The sequence below is a fragment of the Gadus morhua genome, chromosome 2 (assembly GCF_902167405.1).
Source record: "Gadus morhua chromosome 2, gadMor3.0, whole genome shotgun sequence".
Lineage (NCBI taxonomy): Eukaryota > Metazoa > Chordata > Actinopteri > Gadiformes > Gadidae > Gadus > Gadus morhua.
This window is the reverse complement of record NC_044049.1, coordinates 8425887-8445249: the sequence shown is the minus strand read 5'-3', so window position 1 is coordinate 8445249 and position 19363 is coordinate 8425887. Positions and strand designations below refer to the sequence as shown.

At 41.0% G+C, this 19363-nt stretch overlaps 3 protein-coding genes across 6 annotated transcripts; all 3 read right to left on the bottom strand.

Annotated features, from left to right (window-relative positions):
• Positions 1-763: 763 nt before the first annotated feature.
• Positions 764-5673, bottom strand: cdc37 (cell division cycle 37 homolog (S. cerevisiae)). Its single transcript, XM_030342918.1, has 8 exons — positions 5282-5673; positions 4814-5095; positions 4464-4569; positions 4251-4366; positions 4006-4128; positions 2490-2672; positions 2312-2383; positions 764-1202 (listed from the first exon to the last, which is right to left on the bottom strand). Exons 1-8 carry the CDS (start codon positions 5387-5389, stop codon positions 1038-1040), a joined length of 1155 nt encoding a protein of 384 aa, XP_030198778.1. The 5' UTR covers positions 5390-5673; the 3' UTR covers positions 764-1037.
• A 500-nt stretch (positions 5674-6173) lies between these two features.
• On the bottom strand, positions 6174-10932 carry LOC115532911 (cx9C motif-containing protein 4). 2 transcript variants are annotated; one of them, XM_030342964.1, is made up of 7 exons: positions 10742-10932; positions 10006-10272; positions 9549-9881; positions 8927-9181; positions 6732-8839; positions 6542-6603; positions 6174-6464 (listed from the first exon to the last, which is right to left on the bottom strand). In XM_030342964.1, exons 1-5 carry the CDS (start codon positions 10884-10886, stop codon positions 8832-8834), a joined length of 1008 nt encoding a protein of 335 aa, XP_030198824.1. In that variant the 5' UTR covers positions 10887-10932; the 3' UTR covers positions 6174-6464; positions 6542-6603; positions 6732-8831. The 2 variants fall into 2 exon arrangements, with proteins under 2 accessions (XP_030198824.1, XP_030198835.1); XM_030342975.1 differs by lacking the exons at positions 8927-9181; positions 9549-9881; positions 10006-10272; positions 10742-10932 and having other exon boundaries at positions 6732-6883.
• Positions 10933-11663: 731 nt separating this feature from the next.
• On the bottom strand, positions 11664-15044 carry LOC115532898 (intercellular adhesion molecule 1). Of its 3 annotated transcripts, none has more exons than XM_030342940.1 (5): positions 14763-15044; positions 14157-14432; positions 13509-13835; positions 13066-13317; positions 11664-12968 (listed from the first exon to the last, which is right to left on the bottom strand). In XM_030342940.1, the coding sequence occupies exons 1-5, from the start codon at positions 14815-14817 to the stop codon at positions 12865-12867; spliced, it is 1014 nt and encodes a 337-aa protein (XP_030198800.1). In that variant the 5' UTR covers positions 14818-15044; the 3' UTR covers positions 11664-12864. The 3 variants fall into 3 exon arrangements, with proteins under 3 accessions (XP_030198800.1, XP_030198810.1, XP_030198790.1); XM_030342950.1 differs by having other exon boundaries at positions 11664-12965; XM_030342930.1 differs by having other exon boundaries at positions 11664-12785; positions 14763-15043.
• Positions 15045-19363: the final 4319 nt, after the last annotated feature.

The window sequence follows — 19363 nt, the reverse complement described above, 5'->3', positions numbered from 1 at the left end:
CGCCAGCGTGGGTACAAGATTGACTCGGCTGCCAGATCGACTCCTGCGCTTACAGGTGACGTATCGACACTTGACGTATCGACACAAGCCAACGGACAAAACCCGGAAGGGTTGTTTATAAAAGGGGCTCAATCATAGACATAAAACGAAGGCTCAATCCTTTTTGAACCATTTCATGGTTCAATTTCATTGAACGCAGCCAGTTCTTTCGCACAAACAAAGCCATTTGTGCGCGTCTAAACGTGTTCAGACGTGTTTAATCTAAAAACCACTGAACACGTCTAAAAGCACTGATGAATGCACGTATAAAAGCACTGATGAATGCATATGTAACCCAGTTCCTGTTAGGGACTCTTATTCTGAAGGAGGAGAACGGAAGTGTCTGCGTGTGGGTCGCTGTTTTGACTGTGTTGGGAGCTCTGGAAATAAAGTGGATCGCCCCGTTCAGAGAATGGAGTTAACCGATTCTTCTTTTATATATTACCCAAGTATAGTCAACAATAATTTGACACCATACACTTGTGCCCACACGGGCAAACGTTCATCTGGGGGCGCACTTACGACTTTAGAAACGATCAGTTGATTATTTTAACTTCGCGATATTCTGACATGACATGTAGTTTACCTGACAGACAGATTTTCCACGTGGGTATGATTCAAACAGATCCAAAAAGTTGTACTAAAGGCAATATAAAGTGGTAGAGCGTAATTTGGAAACAGGCAAAAAAGGCGGCATGAGGTGCACAGGAAAGGATGCAAGGAGAAACAGAATACATATTTAATGGTGTCAAAACAAAAAAAAAAGTTTAAGAAACAGAGTTGGCGACATTCTGATTCCAAGCAGGTAATACACAACAATGTGTTTTGGGATGCTAAGACTAATCCTTAAAATCAGAGCTTAATATCTTTTGAGAAGTTACACAGCTGTACGAATACTCTGGCAACAAACTAGTCATACATATAGTTGGAAGTAGCGGTGCAGTAGGTCAATACAATTGCATAAACAGCAGTCAATTCGTAAAAGCGTTGTTGGTCTGTCATTCCTTCTTCTCATCCACCTTCTCTTTTTCCACCTCCGACTTCAGCTCCTCGTACGTTCCGTCCTCCTCTTTGCCCTCCTCTTTGTCCTCAGCGTCGTCTGTCCTGGAGTTGGGCACCCAGAGGCCTGACTCTATACAAGCCTTCATATGGACCTTCGCCTCCTAAAAGGGTAAAGTTCAATTCTATTTTCACTAACAAATTCGTTTTTAAGATAACGTGTTTTCGATGTGTGAGAATCAACATCACAAATGGGTGTATTTTTGCAGCATTTAATGATGCATTTGTCCATCAGGCTTCCACCAGCATCTGCCCGGTATGGACTGTTTTTGCATTCACGTCATGATTACATCACTGCATTAGGTGGAGACAAAACAAAAGGTACACCTGGAGGAACTTGTAACATTAGAAGGCTACACCAACTATGTCTTCTGTGTTGTTGAGTGCCAGCATGATAACGTTTTGCCCGTTATAGGTATGGATAGGTGACTAATGTTTTCATTATAATAATCAGAGATGTTAATCAACTAATCAGATATTGGGGAACTAGGAGGAACAGGTGATTGATGTAGTAACACTCTTAGCGAATTAGCTTAGAGCTAAGATCTATTTGCGAACTGCACGACTACAGTCAAAAGCTGCAGTTCCATACTTCCACATTTTCGTCATCGATTTTTTTCTCCTTAACAAATATGAAAACTGTGCGTAGACAGGGCCAAGCTCTCAGTCTCCCCAGACCAGTTAGGTTTTGATTTCATGGATGTATTATATTGATTACTGCATAATATTAGCCTAGATTATACCTTATTGGGCTAAAAGCCTAATTTTCTGTCTTAATTTTGACCATCAAAAAATCTCAAGGTCATACCCTCTCAACTAATCCGCTGAGTGAGTTACAATACCAATCACCTGTTCCTCCTAGTTCCCCCATTTCTGAATAGGACTTAACTGAATTTTCTGGCCCTCAACCACACAGCAAGATGATATAGTATGGATATATTAGTTGGTGTAGCCTACTATTGGTTGCTTTTTAATTTTTAATCATGACGTTGACTGAAATAGGTTCTATTTACCAGCTCATCTATTTTACCACATACTATTTCATCATTCAGCAGAGACCTCATTTCCATTAAGGAACTGACGGAATAAGGCATCCTGCTAAAGAACGCATACAGGTAGACGGCAGACAACAGGCGATCACACTCTGAACCTCTCAGCTGGAGGGCAAACACCCAAGCCACTACACTATAAATCCCATAGCTTCTTAACCTACCGTAGGGTCCATTTTGCTGATAACCTCTTGCAACATCTCAATGTTCTTGTCATCAAAGCACTTCTGCATTTCCTGTAAAAAAAAAAGAAAGAAAAATGAACGGACCAAATTTCGTCAGAATAATAAAAAATACCGAACTAAACAAAGGATACAATGGTGTAATGATGTGAAAACCTACTTCCGGCAGTGACTCGTACACCTCTACTGGATCCAGGCCCCCGGGGCCGATGCGCTTCTGCCGCTCTTCCTCCTCGTATTCCTTCATGGCCTTCTCAATGCGGATCTTGGCCCGGCCACGCACCCGGCCCTTGAAGGACTCCAGCTCGTCGTTGAAGGCATCCTGGTACTGCTGGTCGGCGGTCTGGATATAAACAGTCAACACCTCAACATATAAACAATCTATTGTTTATATCTTGAGGTGTGTTGGTGGTTTGCTGCAACAACTTTCGTGTGAAACATAGAAATTAATTAATTTTACTTCAAATGTTCCCTTGAAAGTAGGGCTGTAACGATACACAAACTCACGATTCGGTTTGTATCACGATTTTTGACCCACGGTTCGATACATCCCACGATTTTTTGAAATTTAAAAGGCATTTTATTTAAACAACACTTATATACCAATTAACTTAATGTAACATTTAATAACAAATAATTTGTAACACTGAACAGATTTGAACAGAAAGAATACTATTAAAGTATAGCTAAATGAATAAAGAAATAACGTGTGGGAGGATGCTTTTTTCAACTGTTTGGTTGGTTTAGTCAAATATCCTTATTAGCACTACTTATTAGGCTATGTAGCTTAAATAATGACATAATCAGGCCGTATAGAATGCAACATGTTTAATAGCCTAACTTTCAATAGATGGAGAAAAACCTGAAGGTCATGAACGTCGCAATAACGAGGCGTTACGAGTAGCATATGTGTGTGCGCCAGAATGGCAATGTGCGTATGCGTGTGTGAGTGACGTCAGCGAGTGAGTGGACGAGCGAGGAGAGCGAGCGGTAGCGCGTGTGTCTAGTGAAGAAGCGAACGAGTCCGGTAGAATAAAGTACCCATCCTGTCAATAATCGGTGGCCGCTTCATTCCGACCTATAAGCAGACAAACTGCCAGTCAAATCACACAAAACACTAGAGACAGGATCACACAGGCCCCCTCTGGATAAATGTCGTTCATATCGCATATGAGCACTTCGACGGCTGTGGGGAAATGCGATCCTCCGTAGCCACGGAGGATTGCAGTCGCATACTTACGGCATCGATAGGAGGGGGCGCTGTCAGCAGACTATTATCTAGACAAATTATTAGCAAATTTCAATCGGACAATTTGACCGCAGAGTTAGAAAGGGCGTATCGCGCTTCTGCCTTCTCACACTGCGAGACAGGATCGTGGCTTTGAGTATCGCGATTTTCGGTTTGATACGCGTATCGTTACAGCCCTACTTGAAATGCTACCCTAAGTCTATTAAGGCAACCATTGCACCCCTAACCACCTCCAGAATGAGGGATCCCCACTCTGAAATAAAAAAAAAGGGTTGTCCTTGCTGTTTGGGGAGCTAGGGTTGGGTGGCTTTACAGGCCATACAATATGTCCTTTAAAGCCCTTTTAGACTGTGATGAAGGACCATGCAAAGGATTTGATGTGACGGTACCAAGCCACATGCTGTATTATTAACCAAAGCAACGTTACCTTGATCTTAGCGAAGAACTGGCGAAAACAACCGCGTGGGTCCACTTTGAGGCTTTTGGCCAGCTCCAGAATGAATTGCATTACAATGGTCTGATGAGCCACCTGCTCCATCAGCGCATGTTTCTTTGAAGAAAATACAAGTGGTCAGCCGTTACAAACATTTGTGAAGGAAAAAAAATAAAGACAGTCATGAGACTAGAACCCCAGCTCTATTGAATGCAAGTAATTGCAATTTGCAGATTTACCTCCTCCACCTCAAGGTCAATGCACATGATAACCAGGTAGTTGGCGGTCTCCTCACATACTAGATGAGAACGGTCTGAGAGGTATTTCTGGCTGTCGTCCCACCGGTGCATCATTCCTGCAGGAAGAAAAGGCAATGAGGACTCTTGCTATGCAACATTATGAACCCCATGCTATTAATTGCTGGACCGAAGGAATTAACACAAATCGCTTACCAAAATGTTTGATCTCCTTCTCGTACTTCTCGACAAAGGTTTTATGTTTGTGTTCTTTCTCTTCCTCTGTCTCCTCACTTGGATCAGGTTTGGCGTTGACAACACTCTATGGAATAGATAACAGATCATTTACATCAGCAAATATGATCCTGATGACTGCATGTCTTTGACATCTACCCTCCTACCACACTGACAAACAATGCCAACCATTCTCCTACTAGCGGCATGGTCATTGAGATTCTTTGAGAGGTAGCGGCATTTTGCGGATCACGATGATAAATATTTGAGACAAAATTTGGCCATAAAAAGTACCAATGTAATGTGTTCACAAATCAACGCAGAGGTCCCACCTTGCTGAAACCCTCTTTACTGAGTGTATCCACATTCCATGGCATCTTCTTCTCCTCCCGTTGATGATCGTCAAATTTCTTCTCCAGTTCCCGTTCCTCTTTTTTAAGCTTCTTTTCCTCTGCCTGTGCCTTGGTCAGCTCCGCCTTTGCATCATCGGTGGCCGAGCTAGCGAGCTCCCTTGTTTTCTTCTGCGCGTCTGACAGTTTACGTCTGCTTTCATTAAGCGCCTTCTCCATGTCTTCTCCTTTTTTCTGATATTCATCCATGCGATCAACGCGTGCCTAATAGAAGAAAAAAAATTGTCATTTGCACATGAAGATATCATCCCTGCGACAGAACTTCGTTGCTGCTGCTAGCAAATACCTGCAACTGCTTACCGACCAAGTGTGCTAACGTTAGGTAATATACCATGAATCGGGCACCTATGTTTTGAATATCGAGGAAAACGAAGCATCGTTATAGTGTACCTGGTGTCGCCATCTGAATAGACTGGGTGTGTCGATGTTGGGATGTGTATCGTCTTCATCATCAGAGACTTCGATGTGGTCCCACACGCTGTAGTCTATTCTAGACATTATGCTAGCGAGTGCTAACGTTGATAGCAGTAGGTAAAAGTTATTTCAGAACTGTGGCCGTTAAAAACTGGACCACATTAATATTGCCAGACTGATTGAATAACGCCTGGCCCCAAAGATTATTTCGGCCGATTCTAATGTTTGCTTGGCTTATTTTTTTGTGGACTGCTCTCAGCTAAAGGTTTCCTCCGGCTAACGCCACAGCTCCTGTAAAATTCTAGAAAGAATCGCTGCAGATTTCCGCTTTGACGTCAGCACGTCACATCCCTGACGCACGGCGAGGGAAGGGCGAGTCCTGGTTGGATTTGATCCACCCCACCTATACGGCTTGTAATAGCGTAATTACTTGTGCAGAAGTATACTACCAAGTATATGCGTCCATATGTATACATATCAATGAATGTAGTTCCAAATGGTGGGCTGGTCATCACATGACATTTATCATGTTAATCATGCCTTTTATCGACCCAATTTACTGACCCAAAGTAATAAGTAATAGAAAGTAATAAATCGACCCAACGTAATAAAAAAAAGCAAATTATGATAGAACTGCACACCTCCTTGAAGATAGTCAATGAGTTCAACGATTTTGTAAAAACTGTCGTCTGATGAGTTCAAAGATGGTTACTTTCCTATGTCCTTATGGCTTTATGTACGCACAATCTAGGACTTTATTGCAAATACAACATAGAAATGTCATCAGTTATTTTATTTTTTGTATCTTGCTGAAAGTCATTCTTTATTTTTGTTACAATTATAAATAATATAAATTATAGGCTAGTGATAGGCTACAACCAGTGCTTGCACGTTTATTCATTTAGGTACACCAACCAAAACAGTATCTCCTCCAAATAAATGTAATAACATAAATACATGATTACTCCGATTGTATTGTAATATAAAATGCAATGACATCTACATAATTCTTATAAAGTAGTCGTTTGATTCTTTGTAGTATTCTGGTCTCTTGAAAACCCGCTGCAACAAACGGACACACGGTCGGCAGACAGACTCTGGCAGCATCGTCGCATTTCCCTTAGCACATCCTCACACATACTTTCGACATATTTGTTTGCTGTTGAGGAGAAAATACGTTTAGAAGGCGCCAGTAGCTTATTACTCTCAAAATAAACCAACCAAGTCGTAGCCTACCTTGCAAACACGTTTGAATTGCACATGCTTGCTTTTGACACGGGTCTTTCGCTGGCATGTTTCTGAAAAACATCATTCAAGAGATGTCCACACATTTTTTTGTTGTAAAACATTGTGAATAAACAGACACTTGAGTATACATAGCATACTTCTGAATTAAATATGTAGTAGTTTATTTAAACGCCAATACCTTTATAAACGGATGGCCCTTTGACAAAGGTAACTTTTAGGTTCAAGAAACGAACACAAAAACAACCTAGAAGTACTTTCCGACTATCCCATTACACTTCCTGTTTTGGTCACGTGACCGAACCATCTAACCAATGAATGTACTTTACAAATGGCAAATCATTTTCTCGATTGCGACATATGGTGGCCGATAGAGTAAGTACACCACGACATGTTTGCTGAAAGAAAGTTAGTGAACTTTATTTATAAAAAAAAACCTTTGTACTTTAGTCGAAAAAGTCTAAAAAAAAAAAAGATTCCAAGTCAAAAACGACCAAGAAAGCATCACACTGTAGTAAAGGTATGGTTAAATGTATGAAATAGGGGGGAAAAAGAAGATAAATAAAACAGAACATCTTAGAATAAATATGCAATATTCCTTTGACATATTTTAAAGTAGAATATTAATTTAAATAGATGCAAATGTTCCATGTTAGCATGAGTTCATTTTAATTGGGAAACATGGTTCGTAGTTGATTTACAGGAAATGTCATTGATGAAACAAATAAGCTGGTCCTGGCCAGTGGACAAAAAATAACTCTTACTGTACGTGTGCATTTAATAATCTAATCAGAAGTATCAGAGGTGGCCAGGTCATGGAGCAAAGGGATATAAATAATGAATCAATTTGGACCCTATTTGTCCAATATGGCTCAGATGGTTCCAGGATGAAGTCGGTAAGTAGCAGCTGTAGGCCTGTCCAGGACATGGTGAAGCAAGTAAATCCAGGCTTAAATTAATTAAAAACAAATGAAATACAAACATAGCATTTTTCCAGAAACAGAACAAATGTTGACACTTGCATTGTCAATGTATATTTGCTAGATTACAAACCACTCATGTTGTGTGTTGTACTTTCTATATTTGATTGGAGAAAACCAACAAAACAAAAGTATTAATGATGCTTATGTTCAAGTATAATATTGCCAAGTGTCCTCAATGCAAATGGCATGTTGAATTCCATTAATTTAATAAAACGTCACCCAAAAACAATGCTTTGATTTTTCTGCATTGCATGCATCTGATGCTAGAAATATTTCTGTTGTTGAATTTGTTAAATTACTATCTTAATTATTTGGCAAGTAATATTAAATTGAACATGCCAGCAAAGGAAGAGCAATGGATTGCAGACACACTTACACATACGCTTGGAGGCAGAGCATGCTCCAAGCTCTGGTGGTTATGGGAGTGGTAGGGATGGGATTGTCAGACAGTGGAAGCCACAAGATGAACCAAGCTCTAAGTTCAAATTTACGGTTCAAGCCACTTTCAGTTATTTTCTTGGCAATCTGTTGCTCTTTCTGTGATACCCGGAAGGTGAATATTAAGACAGCATTTTCTAGCTGAATTTAAACCTGAATTTGCAAGGTTGAAATACATTTTACCTGCAGAATAATGAAGATGGTATTTTATCAACCAAATTCAACAATAAAAAATTTCAAGCATCAAATTAAAATGCAGACATTGCAAATATTCAAGCCTTGTTATTGTGCTATGTTTTTATTAAGTTTTTACTAATTCAACATGCCATTTTACATTGAGGTCATTTGGCACTGTTATACCTCCACACGCTTATACTTTTCTAACTATAATGGTGAGTAATGCTCTAAAGGATTAACTATCACTTGTTTGTATTATCTATACAAATTTTTAAACAGAAAAAAAACAAATAATATTATTTTAGACATTAAATATATTTGTAGGTCAGATAGATTATCTTTTTGTCTAGCAAGGTAAGTAATATAGTTTTTAATAGTCTTAAAGAGCATTTCTTTGTCAAAAAATAAAAGATGCAATATATCTTAAAACTACAAATTAGGTTTGAGAACATCTATATTCAAATAAAACACATCTGTTACAAGGGAATAACAACTCCTTGATGAGTTGCTTCACCTTCTGCGCTTTAAGTGACCTGTGATTCTCCGTGCTAAGACCCCCCAAATATCCTTTGAGTTTTCAAGGCACCCCTTCCCTGGAAGACACATATTTTCTCCCCTGAAGAATACTTCTCATACTCTCAATGTTCTTCTTGGCTGCCATCGCATTCACAGGATCTAGTTTTCTACACACCTAAGCAAAACACAAACATTATGTAGACAAAAATAAACATAAAAAATGAAATAAAGATTGACTTGATTGTTCTTGAGTCCCTCCTACCTTTAGATCTGGCCTTGAGCAGAAAGCGCTTGCTCTTGCTGTCGAGCCTATTGGAGGCAGTGCATGTGTAGGTACCAGGGAGCAGCGAAGAGGACGTGATGATGGCTTCATCCGTCAGGGTCTCCTGCAGGGTATGGGCTGACAGCCAACTGTATATGGGCGTAGGGTACCCAGTGGCACTGCAATTTAGGGTGACCTCCTCCCCCACTACCAGGTCCAGCATCTCTGGCTCCGGACTGAGAAAGTCTGGGGGATCTACCGGGAAAAACACACTTTTTTGTTTTAAATCATAGAGGATTTTTTTTTTTTTTTTTTTTTGTGTAATGGCCACTTGATATAGTTTGACAGTGTATTAGTCTCATAAAATGGTTTTAATGTACTTGCTCTGATTGAATTGTTAAGTTATGCAACACAGAGTTACAACATATGCAGCATTATTCAAGCAATCTGCACCCTTTAAACATTTTGACTGTAATCTTGCGAACAAGGATATACGACCCATCTTATTACCCATCAGCAGAATGTTTGACTTGCCTCCAAACTCAAATAAGGTTTTCTACAAGCTCAATCCTAATGAAAACATTGATATTTTAAACATATATATGCAGGGCTTCCAACTCACAGTGTACGGAGGCATTCAGGGAGCCGGAGGAGACTGTAGGAGCCAGCTGGGGCCCCTCTGGTCCAAGGTCCAGCTCGGCCACGCACCTGTACTGGGCTCCATTGTCCGCTCTGGTTGGAGTTATCAAGAGAATGGAGGAGACTTGCACCGGAGAGGATTGTGTGAGTTCAGTGAAGGCACTGTGATAGACCTCTGTCTGGTCCCTGTACCACCTCAGCACTAAGTACTGGACAGGAGCGATGTTCTGCACCTCGCAGAGAAGCTGGTACTCCTTGCCTTCCTTCATGGAGCCAGTGTGGTTCACTAAGCGGATAGAGACGCTGTCGGGGGTTTCTGAGAAAGAACAGAGGAGATTAACGGTGTGTCAATAGCAGGTGAAATCAATGCTTGTTATGTAACAGATGGCTTGTACACTAGCCTATATGAGCGGACAAGATCAAACAAGTGGTTGACTCACTGTAGAGGACCAGGTTGAGCTTCTCCTCACACTGCCTGGGGGCAGTGGAAAATACTCCATAACAGATAGGCTCCTCTATCCAATCGATAAGGCTGTCTGCCTTCCACTGGACCGAGAGGTCCTGCTGGGTATGGGCTGCGCCGACTGTTGATTCCCAACCCAGTACTCGAGGTCGACGGGCGGCTTCACATGTGACTGACACGGGCTCCCCGAACTTCACCACCACTCTGGCGGGCTTGAGGACCAGGGAGCAACCTTCCCCTGACACTAAAGATACAGTGATGATGTGATTACAAATGCACCGATTATAATGCAGGACCTGGATTTGTAATGTTTGCTTTTGCACAGGGGAGCGCACAAACACACACACACGCACACGCACACACACACACACACACACACACACACACACACACACACACACACACACACACACACACGCCGTTCAAACACGCGTGCACGCACGGCACTCGACCACACTCAGACACAAAATTAACCATAGTAGGAAATTCAATTATTCAGAAACTTTGCTCCGCTTTAAACATGCTAAAGGAATGGCTATTGACCACCATCACATTCGACACGAAGCCTCACAGAACGTCGTGTTGGGACCATGAGTCACCTTGCGATAAGTAGGTTAAGAATGGTAGAGGCTCCTGATTAAGGCACTAACTAACACTTTGCATCAAATATAATAAAATAATCAGTTTAGGAGGTGCTGAAGACGCTTTCTTACCTAAGTATATCATGCAAATCGCTGAAATCCATTGGAGCGAGTTTCTTCCCATCGTCATTGCAGTGAGGGACGGCAGAGAAATTCCAACTTGACCGTGCTTGGCAACGTAACATTGAACTATGTTTGAACAAAGGCCCCCTCCCATCCGACCGAGCGATGGCGGGGATCTAGGAGAGAGAGGGGAAATCTTACAGGTGGCTGGCCTTGTTGAACCGGACTTTAAATTCCGAGTTTCAGTAGGCTACATACCCTGACTAAACTAATAATCGTCATATAATCCACAAACGGCCTACTAATCAACCAAACAATGGAATGATTCTCTAAGCCCCGGGATTTAACTAATTGGGTTTACATAACGAATTGTTCTGCAAACTAGTTATTTATAGGGTGACATGAGACTGAATCACTAAGCTATAACATCTGGGATATTACCTTTATAGAAATAATGGAATTAATATCCTATTTCCTATAGCTTCAAAATGAATGTATGTTGAATCCCTGCATGCAGAACTAGAATCAAAAGCCATATTCTTTCAGGGCTCCTACTGTGATTACAATCCCACACAGCACATCAGCCCTGGCATTACATCAGCTAATCAAAAAAGGATCAATGAATGCATGGAAAGCAAACCTTCTAATCTGAATGCATATAGCTTTCTGACTTCAGGCTAGTTAGAATTATTTCTCACAAGTCGTTACATTAATGACAAAATCCAATACTGAAGAAATGAGAGAGTATGTAGGACGCAAATGTGAAAAAAAAATGTATATTCCCATTACAGGACGGTTGCCTCAGTCTTTGCTTTACATTCACATTGGTTTGCACTAATTAGTATGGCTGTCTTGGCACCGGCTAATGGATTCTAGAATGAAAGAGTGAAAGAGGTCCAAGGGGGTGACAAAAGGTTGCAGAGAAACATGCTTCAGTGCAAAACACTGGTTTGACTTTGCTTTAATCAGTATGCTGTATGAGAATGCTACAGAGTGAGTGACCCATTAGCATCTTACAAAAGCATACATTCAAAAATCATGCATAAAAAGGTAAACAAAACATAAGATTCTAACATCATACATTAAAGTATTTAATAATTGTGCTACGTTACAACAACCAGAAATTAACTATACATATATATTCAAAAATCACACTTCACACAAAGTCACACAAAGTTAAAAAATAAAAGAAATACCATGTGAGCTTACTAGTACTTATTTGGCAAAGGACAAATTATGAATAACATGAGCCTTAAAAGCAAACCGCATGTTAAACACTCAAGTTAAAAAGTGCACTTCAAAATAAAAAAAGTAACACAATCCGGCATATGCATAATGCATGACTCATGTCATGCAAATACATGCCATGTCATCAAAACTTCATCCGTTTTATGTGACCACTTCTTATTCATGTGACCTCTTATTGTATTCATTGTTATTCATACAATGAATGTTATTCATAACAGCGGACTCATCATGATTACAAAAATAATTATAAAAATAAACTCCCTCAAGGTCAGTTGGTTCTGGACATTAAAATTAGAAGAAAATCATCAAGACAACATAAAAAGTGTTGCTGATTATGCTTGCATTTATATTTCAAATACACTATTACAACTTTTATCATTGGCGGGAATATGAAGAAGAGTACAATCACAAGATAAAAAAAGAATCAGCACCGTTATCCTACAAATGTTAAAACAGATTTTTGTTGAATTGTAAATTGTCTTTCATGGTTTAAAAAAAAGGTTTCAAAAGCAGGAAATGCCGTCATATCCGTCCCAGCATGCGCTCACAAGATGTGTTTGATAAGGTTTAATATTAGAGCATGAGGACTGCATGTTCACAAGTGATGTAGAAACCTCTATGTGTTCCCCAGCTCAAACTCAAAAAGGGACATGCATTTAATCGTTCATAATTACTATTTACAAAATGTTTGTTTTGGGAGAGCTCTGTGAGTGGCCTCTTCTTGTCGCCCAAACAGTACCGCCAATGAGAACAAGTGCCAGGGCCGAAACCGGTCCGACTATGAGCCAAAACGTTGCCGAACTGTCTGTGGGAGAAGGAAGCTTTCGTTACATTCTTCAAAACGTAACATACGCTGACCCCTCAGCTTATTACTCCAGATTTGTCTAGGCTTTAGACCGCTGCTTGTAATAAACCACACAAGCCAATGCAACCCCTACAAGTATGAGCACTCCCACTACGATCCCTGCAGTCTTCCCCGCGCTACCTGCTGAAGAATGAAGGTAGTTGGTGAGTTAGGGTGGGGGAGGGGGTTGGGTTAGGGTTGTCAATGAGATCCATCAAAAATAGCAATAACGAGAACTTACTACTCCTATGGACGATGAAAACCTTGGTCGCGGATCCCAAATGGTTGGTGGCTGTGCAGTTGTAGGTGCCGGGAAGTAGGGGTGAGAGGGGCCTGAAGACACCCCTGGTCTCTGGAGACTTCAGATCGCTAGCAGGGGACAGCAAGCGGTAATAAGGCTGGGGGTTCCCATCAGAACTGCAGTTCAAGATGGGTTTACCATCCACTGCGAGGTCCAGGATCTCTTGTTGAGGACTGGTGAAGGATGGTGGATCTACAGGGAGTACAACGTTATAAAACACACAACCACCATGGCTGGTAGTAGAGCTCTTTGACAAATTAAAATGGGAAAAAGTTTAGAAATAGAAACAAACAAATGAATAGAAATAGAAATCTAACTAAAATCAAATTTTACAATTTCACCCATCTACAGTGTTTCTGAAGCATGTGACTTGAGAGACTCACAATGTACCACCATGTCAAATGGTTCTGACTTTATTGGAGACAATTCTGGGCCAGAAACTCCCAGATTCATTTGCACTTTGCATTGGATTTGGAGTCCATCATATTCCTTCTTGGCGGTTATCAGCAGAGAAAATGACTCATTCTGAGGCGTTGCACTATCGTTGTAACGCATCTCAGTCTTGATGATCTCAGTTCCTCTGTACCAGGTCAAAGAGAGGTTTCTCACTGGCGCAACGTTTCGGATGTCACACTGCAGCCGGTAAGTCCTACCGGCCTCCATGGGTCCAGTTAAATTTGGCTGGAAGATTGACACACTGTCCGGCATTTCTGAAAGCAAAACATAAAAAAATTGTGTATGTATGTATGTATGTATGTATGTATGTATGTATGTATGTATGTATGTATGTATATATATATATATATATATATATATATATACATATATATATATATATACATATACACACACACACACACACACACACACACACACACACACACACACACACACACACACACACACACACACACACACACACACACACACACACACACACACACACACACACACACACACACACGATAAAATGGCCATACAATTTGAAACAATGTTGTTGGGACAGGTAGCCTATATAAAGTTGTACTTACTGTAGACAGTGACTTTTAAATCCTGCACACATTGGATTTGATCAATGGTATTTATGTAGCATATTGGTTGTATTGACCACGTCTTAAGTGAAGCTAATGTCCATGTGACAAATTGTAATTTTCCTGTCAAGGCTGTGCCTCCTTCTGTGGCCTCCCATCCCATTCCTTCGAACTCGTCCAGCGATGTGCTGCAGTTTACGGAGACGGGGTCTCCGAACCTGACAATAACACTGCTAGGGCTCAGTTCGAGGGGACACGAACTGTTCCGAGATTGACCTACAGGTGGAATCAAAAGCTTTTTTCAAAACATATTGTATCACCGGACTACGATACATTGACGTGCCGCCGAGATCAAGTTATTCAAAGATTAAACAATGAAGCGTGATCCTTAACACGTAACGTTAGGTCGGTCCACTGCTGCGTAGTAGCCTACTACACTAAACTACACAGCCCTACATGCAAAAAACATTCGTTCCCTCTACGGATGTTTAATTAGCAGACATATCACAACAGCTACTTTAATCCCGCTAACCCATAGCAATCGTGCCCAACGTTGCTATTCCATCAATTTGACCTAAATATAAAAAAGTTCAACCCAGTGCTTACCTGAAACAAAAATAGCTACATCAAAAATAAGGAACCACGCACGTACACGCCACATGTTGTAAGCTGGCTACAGGTGGGTAGTAGACTGCATCACCTAAACACCACCAGACTACTTTGACAAAGGTCCGCTCACACTTTGCCTTTGCAACTGAGTCGGCGTGATGATATGTATTTCCAAAGAAGGCAGATCAGTCCAGCAGAGTATTTTTAAGATCCGGGCGGAGTTCGATGACGTCATCCGGTTTTCTGTTCAGAGATTTCCGCGATGGCTCAATTCACATTGTAGAAACATATACCTAAAAAATACAGTAAACGGTATGTTATTGTGTATGAGACGCATTGCCATGCACGGAGAGTAGTATAGCAAGAGTTCCTATAACAGCTTGATTCTTTATTATTTGTTCGTTCCATAACTTTAGAAGCTTTATATAGCCTAATAAAGGAAGAGAAGCGAACCGCGGTGATGTTGGTTTGACAAAACAAAGTAGGTAGTCGAAATTGGACGGAGTGGTTCGTTCTAATTAGTCTTGGTGTAAAGACACTCGGACAATATGTCACACTAGATCGCTGATATCCATATTGAAATAATATCAAGGACACCGTGTGGCACTCTGTGAAATAGCGGTGTATAATAGTCCAAAGTGTAAACAGGAATAATATGAAATAAATCGGCTCTCAGTGAGCTATTGAGAGGAGGAAGCACAAAAGGGGGAATATTGGTTGTAACGGTAATGGAAATCCCAGCCGCGACTGTATAGCGGAAAAGGGCAATAGCCTACAGGTTGAGACAAACCGGAAAAATGTTGCAACCTTTTTGGTTGACAAACCTTAATGCAAGACTCGACTTGGTATTCATGACTTGACTTAGACTTGAGACAGCTGACTCGAAATTACCTTTTAGAAATGTGCCTTTTTCGATATTTTGTGAAGTAACTTTTTATTAACATTTTATCTGTGTGGTGTAGTAGAAATAATTTACACCTATAGGTGGCGGTGGAGTTGCCTGAAATTGGACAATAATATCAAGGACACCGAGTGGCACTCTGTGAAATAGCGGTGTATAATAGTCCAAAGTGTAAACAGGAATAATATGAAATAAATCGGCTCTCAGTGAGCTATTGAGAGGAGGGAGCACAAAAGGGGGAATATTGGTTGTAACGGTAATGGAAATCCCAGCCGCGACTGTATAGCGGAAAAGGGCAATACAGGTTGAGACAAACCGGAAAAATGTTGCAACCTTTTTGGTTGACAAACCTTAATGCAAGACTCGACTTGGTATTCATGACTTGACTTAGACTTGAGACAGCTGACTCGAAATTACCTTTTAGAAATGTGCCTTTTTCGATATTTTGTGAAGTAACTTTTTATTAACATTTTATCTGTGTGGTGTAGTAGAAATAATTTACACCTATAGGTGGCGGTGGAGTTGCCTGAAATTGGACACCGCCACAGAGGTGCTTGTAGGTTAAGAGACCAAAGCAATTTAATGATTAGTGTTTAGTATATGATTAGTATATCTCTAACAAGTACAATATCAGCAATATCAATATATCAAGCAGTATTGACTGGCTGAAAAATAACAATAAAGCCAATAGCAAAAAGTGTAATCGTCAAACATTTTACAAAAAGTCACAAAAATATATTCACAGCAGTATACGCAAAAAAGAGTAGCCTAGCTCTTCCTTCTTCATACAGTTATCATTTACCAAAATACCTGGTTATATAGTCATTGATAGGCTCAATGTTTGTGGTTGTGCTCGGTTTTCCAGAAATCTTTATATCATTTATTTCAGACATAATGTAAATCACATCAGATTTAAGATATTTAAATATAACGGCCTACATACTCATTTTTGCGACAACAACGCGCTAGGCATTAGCAACATTTTCCCATTCTTCCCTACCCTAAAGTCTAATTCCGGCGAAAATTAAACCCAGGGTATTTTTCGGCATTAAAACCCATAAAATAAGCCCCCCAGACATTTTTTTTCGTTGATAATAGAGTATAGACGGAGTATTTGTTGGCGCCTCTATTAAATTATTAACGGTAGCCGGTAACGAGTGGACTTCCTGGAAACACAACCTACCGGTAAGGCATAGACTTGGAAAACAGTCTTTTTTAATATACTCCCGGTACGCTAACTAACTTGTTGATGCTCCGTTTTATGTGTAGGGACCCTAATCATGCTACTGCAGAGGTTTGGTGCTATTTTTAGCAATATGGTTAAAAAACACAGATTTGGAAGCGTTCGCTGTGCCCCTAGCCAACAACTTGGAAGCCATTTGTGCTGTTGCACTGCTCAGGGCCACTTTGGGCAAACGCTTTACTCTATTATCAACGGGGAAAAAAGTGTCTGGAGTGCTTATTTTATGGGTTTTCATGCCGAAAAAGAACCTGGGTTAAATTTTCGCCGGAATTACACTTTAAAGCTATACTGTACGATGTGAGAGAGCTAGCATGATTTGAAATTAGCTTCTCTTCGGAGTTCCGTTTAACTCCTCCCCCACCCTTCACGACTGCCCCAACCTATGGCAAGCCGAGTGTGCCACAATTCGACTTCAATTAAACGCGTTCTGAAACGCCAGCACGCGTGCCCCGAACGCGTTTTGGTTTTCCAGAACGCGTTCCGGCGTTTCAGCGCGCGCGCCCAGAACGCGTTCCGGCGTTTCAGCGCGCGCGCCCAGCGTTTCAGCGCGCGCGCCCAGCGTTTCAGCGCGCGCGCCCAGAACGCGTTCTGGCATTTCAGCGCGCGCGCCAAGAACGCGTTCCGGCATTTCTGCGCGCGCGCTCAGAACGCATATTAGCATATTAACAGCACGCGTGCTGTTAATATGCTAATGCGCTCCTCCCCTCAATTTTCTCAGCCAATAGATTTGAGCCGTTTTCACCTAATCATATGCTAGGGCAAACACACAGACAACATCAGTCGAGACCAGAGCTCTTCTTTCGCGAATCTTTTCTGTTGTGTCGTTCTTAAAGTCGAAAGATGTTAAGATGTTTCAAATTAGGTGGTTAATGTGGAGGTGGTGAACACTACAAGTACATACACTTTGACTATACACTATCTAAGCTACTTGACCGAACATTGTGTATGGTAAGTGCCGTGGCAACTATGATAACATAATTAAAAAATACTTTTATTTATAGCGTATCGTTTATTACATTTATTTATTACAGCATTACATGAGTCAGCTTATTCGTCTTCTGAGTACAATAAAAACAATAAAAGAGTTCAGAAGTTAGAGTTAAAATTCCATTAGAAGTAAATAAGTCCGTCTGAAGTATTAACATGCAGTTGCAGGTTTTAGCCTGTACGTGGTAGTAGCCTATAAGACGAGGTATAATTCACTTCATCAGTTGGAATGAGACAGATAGAAAAAACTATATATATATATATATATATATATATATATATATATATATATATATATATATATATAATATAGGGAGGTGAGGAGATAGATACTACTACAACTGATACTATTGGTAACCAACTGGTAGGTATTGGTACCCAACAGACCAAGCCCTTTAGGAAGACTTCCATCCTGCTCCTGTCACATTACATAAATAGTTGGTGTATAGCCTATATAAATGCAGAAAATATTGCAGCCAAAATTGCCCCCAAAATATTCACAACATTTACCATTTAACCATCCCTTTTCACATTAAACTGGCCTCTACTCTTGATACATTTGTAACTCACCTACAAACTCACTCATAGCCTTTAATTTAGTGAAACGTTTTGGTCACCTATTTCCTATTTCTTTTTCACTGTGTCTACACGTCAGGTCATGGTGAGGCATATATTAATCATATATTTATATTAGTTAGTTAGTATGTTATTACTATATTGTTATTAAGTGAACATCAGTCCATGTGTTACAAACAAACAGCAGAAATCAAATGTGTTTGCCCTAGCATATGATTAGGTGAAAACGGCTCAAATCTATTGGCTGAGAAAATTGAGGGGAGGAGCGCATTAGCATATTAACAGCACGCGTGCTGTTAATATGCTAATATGCGTTCTGAGCGCGCGCGCAGAAATGCCGGAACGCGTTCTTGGCGCGCGCGCTGAAATGCCAGAACGCGTTCTGGGCGCGCGCGCTGAAACGCTGGGCGCGCGCGCTGAAACGCCGGAACGCGTTCTGGGCGCGCGCGCTGAAACGCCGGAACGCGTTCTGGAAAACCAAAACGCGTTCTGGGCACGCGTGCTGGCGTTTCAGAACGCGTTTAATTGAAGTCGAATTGTGGCACACTCGGCTTGCCATACGTTCCGGCATTTCTGCGCGCGCGCTCAGAACGCATATTAGCATATTAACAGCACGCGTGCTGTTAATATGCTAATGCACTCCTCCCCTCAATTTTCTCAGCCAATAGATTTGAGCCGTTTTCACCCAATCATATGCTAGGGCAAACACACAGACAACATCAGTCGAGACCAGAGCTCTTCTTTCGCGAATCAGTTTCTCTCACTCCTAATCAGGAGATTGTCGGCAGGTGCTGGTTGGACCGGGACCGCAGTGTATAGAGCCTGCCCAGACAGGCTTCTCCCTCCTCCCGGCATTTGATTTCTGCTGTTTGTTTGTAACACATGGACTGA